The 8,780-nt window shown below is 42.2% G+C and overlaps 1 protein-coding gene across 1 annotated transcript in view; it reads right to left on the bottom strand.

The window, feature by feature from the left end:
- Positions 1-4,488: 4,488 nt before the first annotated feature.
- The window catches only part of LARP4 (La ribonucleoprotein domain family, member 4), a 12,278-nt gene continuing 7,986 nt past the window's right edge, over positions 4,489-8,780 (bottom strand). The window contains 7 exon segments of the mRNA XM_010023548.1: positions 4,489-5,233; positions 5,236-5,464; positions 5,670-5,838; positions 6,070-6,191; positions 6,528-6,686; positions 6,871-6,919; positions 7,671-7,904. Of these exon segments, the coding sequence (XP_010021850.1) occupies positions 4,872-5,233; positions 5,236-5,464; positions 5,670-5,838; positions 6,070-6,191; positions 6,528-6,686; positions 6,871-6,919; positions 7,671-7,904 (1,324 nt within the window). The 3' untranslated portion in view covers positions 4,489-4,871.

The raw sequence follows: 8,780 nt of genomic DNA, 5'->3' as shown, positions 1-8,780 counted from the left end.
GGTTGTGGCATCATCTCACATCATCGTTTCTGGCTTCCCGACAGATGATAAGACATAAAACCGCCTGCGAGGCACCCACATGGCCCTTTAGGACGGACAACGTGGGGATAACCCCCAAAGTTTGGTCCCCACTTCGCTAAAGTGCCTGCGCCCTCAGCAAGGACAAGCTGAGATAACCAGAGGAAAACCCAGCTCAACATCAGCACAGCAAAACACATGGAATTAAAAGATTTCGGTTCAGGTTTTGGTTTGGTTTTGGTTTTTTTTGGTGTGTGTTTTTTCTTTTTTTTTTTTTTTTCTTTTTCTTTTAAATCGGCTTTATTTTTCTAACTGTTATTTCAATTTCCCATAGCACCTTGGCAATGTCAAAAACAAATACAAATACATGTATTATCATTTGAACATTTAAAGCATGAACCTACTTTACACAAATTTTGTTTTGGACAGTTTTGACAACAGGAAGATACCAGAACAGACAAAGTAGAGAAGCCAGATAAGTTGCTTTTCTTTTGTTCTCCTTTCACTGAAGCCCTACCACTTTGAAGAGAGAGATCATAAATGCCAAGGGGAAGCTGGATTCATCCGGGAGGAACGAGATGTCTGTAGTAACTCGAGCTCAATATATTATCTGAATATTTTGTATTCTATAAAAATTAGAACAAAAAACCATTTATGCACAGTCTGTTTACATTTGAAGTTGCTTTTTTTTTTCTTCTTCTTTTTTTTTTTGGAAACTGTATCCATAACTGAAGCTCCATAAAAATAAACCTCTGGTTCTTAAATATAAAACTTTAAAGTTGTTACAGGTTAGTTTTGCAGATGGATTTTTCTTTTTCAGAAATAAGTTGCTTTAACTCCATTTCAAGTCCTCCCAACTGTACATTAAAACAGGCTCAATTAACTTCTTGAAGTGCCTCTGCTAAAGGCACTTAAAGAGCCAACTAAAATCCTACAACAAACCCAAATTATGTACCATCCTAAAGGAAGCTCAGACTATATGTAGTATATACACACAAAAAAGAGCATGATAAATCACTCAGATTAATGGCAACAATCTTAATGTTTCAAGAAGGAAATATCAAAATTAGAAACAAACAAAAAAAAATTCTATTGCATATCTGTAGTACTCAAGGATTTACAAAAAAACTGATCCGAAGCAATTTTCCCCCCGAAGTGCATTTCTGTTGCATCGTCTGTAACACAACGGCGCATTTTACAAGTTTAAAATATCATCATCTGTACATAGCAGATATTCTACCCCAGGTGAACATTCACTCGGGTTAACAGTAAAAATAGCAGACATTTTCAAGACAATTAAGCTGATATTGACAAAGTAGTAAGGCCATAGCTATTTAACTACAGTAAAGCATTGATTAAGTCACTTATTTGCTACTGATCTGCCACAGTATCATCTTTCTTTTCTGGTTAATAGAGTGGGTTACTTATTTTTTTGCCTTTTTTTATTCTTTTTTTCTCTTTTTAACCTACTGCTAAAACTGCACCATCGTACTGTGCCAGGCTAACTCTTTTTGTATGAGTTTTAAAAGACAAAACAAATTTTTTTTATGTAAGATACTAGAAAACTAACTTAATTTTAGAAGTCAAAAGAAATAAACCCCAAACTTTTTGCACTTTTAATTTTCCTATCACATGCAAACAATTAAGCTTCTCTTTTCACTCCCCAGCAGAAGGACAAGAGAGTGGCCCAATCTCTTCCCCGCACAGTAATTTGGAGAAGAACTTAACTGGGGAACTATACTTCTGTAGCTAACAAAAATCAACAATGCTGAAACCAAGTCACAGCTCCGAAAACTGAAAGTTACGTGGGATTTGCACCTTCTGGTAGTTAGTATCAGCAGAGTAGGAAAATTTGTCTTTACACCCTGTGGTAAACTCCCAAGAAGGAACCACAGAGAACTGTTACTTGTCACGTCAAGTGCGCACCGCACGTGGCTGCCGAACAAGGGACAGTTTCACCTCTGCTGAGAAAATGATCCAGCTCCAAGGACACGAGGAGCTGTGCTGGCAGTCAGTCTGGCTCCCAAAGGATGGCTCTGTCCCCGCATCCCCCACTCTGCCACAACGGGCAGACACAGGTAGAGAGACACAAGGACTTGCCCGTGTGCCCAGCGGGGAGGAAAACGTAGCAGCTAGCCCGTCTAGGTTATATGTTTGCCATGCAATACAAGTACTGCAGGAGAACTTGCACACAGAACTATGGTTTTCACAGCCTTTATATTTACTTGTTCCCCCCACACACACACACATGAAAGAATAGAAAGGAAAGAAAACAAACCCACAGTTATCAATGGCACTGGGGGAGAAAGGGAAACGCTAAAGTTAAATCTTTCCACGCAGGTATTAAATAAATAATCATGAATGTCCTAATCAAAGTTTGACTATGCTGGAAAAAGCCAACAGGTTTACAGACTTATTTGCATACACTGTACAAGAGCCATGATCTGCTGCTGGAAAACGCACACCCAGGACATACAAAGCATCCTTTCCATGGTCAAGTTTTTCCAATCACCTCACAAAACCAAGATTGAACTGCAGCTGGGGTTCTTCCCCCCCATATCTAATAAATGAAGAAGTTACATTTCACAATTCTTAACAACTCAGATACTTTCAGCACTACACAGTTATTCTATGCACTGCCCTGGAAGCGGATGCCTGCATGGATCAGGATTAGCTCACTGCCTTCACCACAGAGGCTGGAGAGCGAGATCTGCACAAGCCTCTTCCCAAAGAGGAGCTCCTCAGAGCAGCAAACAGCTCACAGCAGCTGTTGGTATCCCAACATTTCCTCCAATTTGCCATGACAGTGCCTATCTACCCCAAATATCTGCGACTATCATACAGCTTTGTTTTTCCAGTTTGACTGCAGTAATTCTTTATAGCCTTTAAGATGATGAAAAATTAACGTTGAATTCATTACGTTTCAGAACTTGGAACCCTTTTAAGTATTTCAACTCCTCTGTCATTCCAACAGATGCAGCATTATTGAGATAAATGGTGAAGGGTTCTTAAGCATCCCTAAACTGTAGACATGATCAAGGATTTCTTTTTCTAAATCAAAAAAAAAAAAACCCTCCCAAACCCAGTACAGGTAGTTTCAAAGTGAATAATGATTTTGGGGTTCATATATATATATATATATATATGTATGTGTATATATATAACATGCGTAGAAATGAACAGTTAACTGCATAAATACATTATATCGTGTTATGAATCAAATCAAAGCAATTGCCAAGCTGAATAATAAGTTAGAGAAATGACAACTCTGGCTTTATATATATATTTATAAAAATAGATATGAGTGTTCTCAAAGCAGTTGATAGAGAATGCCTACTGAGTAAGAAGTCGCCAAGGATTATCTGGCTAAGAAATCAGAAGATGAAAAGTCTTCACAGTTATTTGAACTGCCACTTACATTCATTCTAATGGCAACACTAATATATTACTAAGATGTTTATGGTATATATCACAACTGAGTTTTCCAGTGTTCACAACTTACGACTTTAAATTTGTACACTTGCTATTCACTAAAAAAATAAAAATTAAGAAAAGAAAGAGAAAACCCAAAAAGGTGTGATTCTTACTGCTGGAAGCTACTTCTCCTTAACACTTTATACAGAACTTTGAACCCTGGCATGCTGATTTTGGCAGATTAATGCACTGAAGTTTTCTATTTCGGTCGTTATGGTAATCACCCTGAAACTTAACCACTTACTGCACAATAGTGTTGCAAATTTAGTCGGCATACAGCTAGGCAAGACACTACATTTCAAGCAGCTTCTCTGAACATGAGGGTGTTTCTTTAACTCTTTACCTCTAGTTCCACGTTAAACAGTTAAAAAGTCAGTTGCTACTACATCAGCTGTAAACAGTGAGTTCCCAGTCCATACAAACCCTGATTTCTAGCATACAGCATCCAATACCCTACTCCAGAACACAAATCATACAATGGTTTGGAAGGGACCTTAAAGATCATCCAGTTCCAACCCCCTGCCACGGAGAGGCTGCCAGTATATACACTGACATGCCTGTCAGCGTACAGGAAACCCAGCCACGTCTCCAGTTTGCTGGCCAAAAAGACAGCAGTCTAACCCTGGTGGGACAGGCAGAGCTCTGCGCCCACAGTTCCCACCTGCAAGGCAGAATTCCACATCTGCAACTGGAATCCCAGACTCTCCACTCGTGAAGCCAACATCAAGTACTGCATAGCCACTGTGGGCCTGCCTCAGGAAAACATACCAAGATAAATGCACAAAAAGTCTGTAATAAAGAGATCAGAGAAAGTAACAAGCAAGGAAAAACAAAACCCAACAACCCCAAACCTAAGAAATTGCCTTCAAAAGGAGGCAAGGAAAAAGGGCAAAATGAAAAATTCCAACGTGCTCCCTTTTGCCTCCTTCTGAAGACAAGTTTTGCTGTCCAGGTGCTCTAAGCTACAATCCAGTATCCTGAAAATTATAGTTTAAAAAGCTTGTGAATGAATTATTAGTAAGGTCAAGAGACTCTACTTCAAGCTGGAAACACAAGGTTTACTACAGTAGTACATTCAGTTTGTATCATCAGTGACTAAGTCATGACAACAGTATCTGGCTGCAGTCACTCCACTCACACCGACCAAGCACCTCAGCTGCAGATGTGCTCTGCAATGCAAGGCCATCAAGGGCAGACACATCAGCCCAAAAGCCAAATGTTAAATAGGTTAAAAAAAGTTCTAATTTTACAGAAATGCTAAATTTTTCAAAAATAATATTCTCTTATACTTTTCCTCCTACACCGAGGGACAGGTTAATTTGTCAATTCATATCCTTTCGCTTTGTCAAAATGCTACTCTCACAACCCCCAAACTGATTTCAAGCAGGAAACCCTCTGCAAATTAAAAACAAAAAAATACAAAAATTATAATCTCTATATTTATATTGATTGGAATCCTCCAGCATTTGTGAAATCACTTTGAGAGATGAATTTTGGGACCCTCCCCAACTTCTCCACACAAGCCATGCTTCAAGTTCAGTATTCCCCTTCACGAATACTTCTTCCTCACAGTCTCCTTTGCTGCTCATTTGTCCACAGCTCAAATTAAAGAGAGAAGTAATTGGCTGGCCAAGTGTTACTTTGGTGAGCGGGGTGGCACGTACTGCTCCTTGCCGACACGTCGAGGTGCTCCCTGAGGCGATGATCTGCGTCCAAATTGGCGCCTCTGTTCCCTGATTTTCCCAGCAGCTCCCCTGGGAGGCCCGTTGCCTCGGAACCCAGAATAATCCTTCATCCGACCTTCAGCCTTGTCAGGAACCTTCTCCAAAGCCTTCTCGGGTGTACCATTGTCTTCATTTTTGGCAGGCGGAACGATGTTGGTGCGATGTTCCCGAAGAGGCTGAACAGGAACTGGAGGAGGCTCCTTTGGAGGCTTCTGGCAAACTTCAGCGTAACTTAGCTTGCGTGGCTCCTTTGGGATGAAGGGAGAAGAGCAAGGTTGATGTACCAGCACAACCACGCTGTGCTCTTCCACACCATCCCAGGCACAACAGCAGGAACATGTACAGGGAGCCATTACACCAAAAGCTGTGGCAAATTCCACATGAGAAGGTCCCAGGCACCACCCAAGAGAAAGGTCCCCTCATTCCCCACCCGCTCCCTACTCTGGGCCTCACCTGCATCAACAAAGTAGGAGCTGCACTTGCATTAGCAGAAGGTGAAGTGGTATTTGTCCTTGGTGGCTTTGCAGCACTGGTAGGAGACACAGACACGGGTGGGGAAGCGTGGCTTGTGACTTCTTTCTGAGCAGACACTTCTTCTGGTTTGCTCTCTGGCTGAACCGTGCTGTAACATCAAGAACAATTTAGCATTAAAACCTATTAACACAGAAATTAATGTTTGAGAAAGCATCTTCTTTCTTTGAAGTCACAACTGCAGGGTTTTACGGCCATTACCACCATTTGTTATTTCCATCTAGTGGCCTCTAGAGAAGCTGCCTACCTCAGAGGCAGAAGAAACAACAACGTTATGTGCTAAGAACATGCAAATTATAATATCCTTAAGTGATCTCCATACCTTAAGACCACAGCTTCAGTCTGACTTGGTGAACTCACACTTGTCACAGGCTGTTGGACAGTGCTGTGCGTCTCTTCTTCCTGAGCAGGAGCTGGAGAGCTGGGCAGCAAATCTTTGCTTTCCTGCACAGAAAGTGTAAATTGCAAAAGATTGAAAGATCACAATATGCTTACACTGCTCCTCAGCACGTCAGTTCAAGACATCTCAGAAGAGCACTGTTTCCAAAGGCTGCTCAAGTCCTGGTTATAGGAATTTTACTTCTTTTAGGACATTGCCTCTAAAGCCAGCTCCCTTTATAGGGGCAAAGCAAATAGGTTAACTATTAGATTAACAAGCATAGGACAATGTTTAGGATTAGAGCATTCTAATGTCAGCTCTAAAACTGATTCTTTAAGCAGGGAAGAGGGGAGAGGCAGCACATGCACCTCACTGTGCACGGGCCAGAGAAGAGCAGGTACCTTTTCTTTGCAGACCCCTTTAACGATATCGGACATCCTGCTCTCCAGCACAGGCTCTCCTGGTATTTTTGCTGTGCTGCCAGGCAAAGGTGGGAAATTTGATGCTAGCAAATCAAACTTTGGTGTCTGAGTCTTTGTTTCTGCTGAAGGCTGAGGTCTCTAGAGAAGGAAAATACCCGTTAATACAGCTGTAACACCAAAAGCACTGAGTGTCAGGGCATTTCCTCACTGCAAACCCACACTGGAGTCTGGGAATTGAAGGACTACACCATTCCTTCCATCAATGCAAAGCCAACACACTGCACTGTGTGCAACTCCTTGCAACAAGGGAAGTGGAACTTACTGAAACCCGGTCGTCTTCTCGTCTCCTCCGACCTCTGAAAACGTTCCTCCTTTAAAGGGAAAGCAAAGTCAGTCAGTGCATTCATCCAGCTGAAGTGCACATTCATCTGCACAAAGGGGAGCCTGTGGCAGGGGATTTACAGTAGCCTACTGATGTTTCTCAAGATACAATTCTGGGATGTTCTCCATCTTCTGGAGGAGTTAAAGCTCTTACGCTCTTGGAACACAGCCAATACAGGAAACAAGTTCTCTTTTCTCTCCCCATGAAGGAGGTACCCTACAGCATTGTACCTCAACCAAGTGACAATTAGACTGTATTATTACAGAAGAGTATCCTATAATTTCACAGAAATCATCTGATTTCTCACATATCTGTCTTGGTCACTTATTTTTAAGTGTCTATACCCTGATTTACCAGACAGAAGAAAAAAAACAGTTAACCTTAAAATGTTTAGGAGCATTAAATTCCCCAAATAAGGATTTGCTTCTTATTTACAGCAACACAGGTACCAACTGCTTTAATGAAGGGGACAAACCAGGCACTTATTCTGAAATAAAGATACCTCACTGCAAGGTGCTGGTCAGAATAACTAAGAGCTGCCCAGTCAAGCAGGAAGCACCCGTGTGCCCAGGTAAATGTTTATCACACCTGGTTTGTTTAAACACCAGTTTTCTCATCAGTCTTCATAGAAATACATATTGTGCCAATGGTTGGTGATCCTTGACTAACACGTCACCTGAACCTGCAGCACCATGTCCCTTATTGTGTTACAGCAAAAAGCAGCACGCCCAGCTCTTTACCTGCCCCTGCCAATGCCATAATCGCCGTTCTGCTCCATCTGCGCAGCAGGAGAATCCTTCTGGGAATAACCTTGGTCTTGGTGGCCAGTTAACATACTGTTATGTCGCTCCATGACAAAACTCCTTGAGTTGGTTCTGTTCAGTGCTCCATCCCCCATGGGCATGGTACCGACAGCAGCTGGACCCTCCGCAGCGTGTTCCAAGCTGCTGGATGATCGGAAGTGGGGCTTCACGCTGCAGGACACAGACCAGCACCTCAGTCAGCCAGAGGTTAAACAAGAAGATGCAAAACTACCACCAACAGTGAATTCATTGCTGATAAAGGAGGTCAGTAAGTACTGTTCGTTCTTACCTCCATCTACGCCTTTTGTTACTGTTTTCTTGCACCCTCCTCTCCTCTAAAGTGCTGCCATTTGAAGAAAACACCGAAATCGCTGCCCACAAGATTTCAGAGAGGGGGACACCCCAAAAAAACCCACCCAAAGGCTAGGAGAGGTAGAAGAGCCAGAAGAACCCAAAGAGGGATTCTTCCTTTGTCTGGGACTGCAGCATGGGGCATTGGAAGTGACCTGGAGAAATAAGTCAACCCTGAGGAACAAACTGATCCAGCCACGAGCAACAAAACTGAACTGAAACAAGAACTGCTGTTCTGCAGTTCAAGAGACGTGCTGAACAAAGATTAATTCAAGCAGCATTAAGAACCCAGTTTTAAGGCCCTGGTACAGTTAAGTTTTCCTCAGCAGAGACCACAAGGAGGAGGTAAGTGAACTAAATTCTTCCATTTGGTTCAATTTGTTCTTAAAACTGGAAGATCCTCAAGTGATTTTTCAGCCCTCAGATCTCATAATCTTACCCGTCATTGAGAAGGCCACAGTCTTGTCTGGGCAGAAGAGCAAAGCAGAAAAGACAAGGAAAGATAAAGAAGGAAAAAAAAGCAGAGAGAAGGAGAGAGGATGTGAGAGAGCAAAAGGAAGGAAAAGCATGAGGTGCAGGCTGCCCAGACAGCCAACTGTTGGACCTGTTCTCTCTTAGCGCGATACTTGATCATCACTGGGCCAAACCTTGGAGGCTGTTACCTTCACTGTCTCCTGTCTGCCCTGAAATCCTGCT

This window comes from Nestor notabilis, unplaced genomic scaffold (assembly GCF_000696875.1).
Source record: "Nestor notabilis isolate BGI_N333 unplaced genomic scaffold, ASM69687v1 scaffold10861, whole genome shotgun sequence".
In the NCBI taxonomy this organism is placed as follows: domain Eukaryota; kingdom Metazoa; phylum Chordata; class Aves; order Psittaciformes; family Psittacidae; genus Nestor; species Nestor notabilis.
This window is presented reverse-complemented; position numbering and strand designations above follow the sequence as displayed.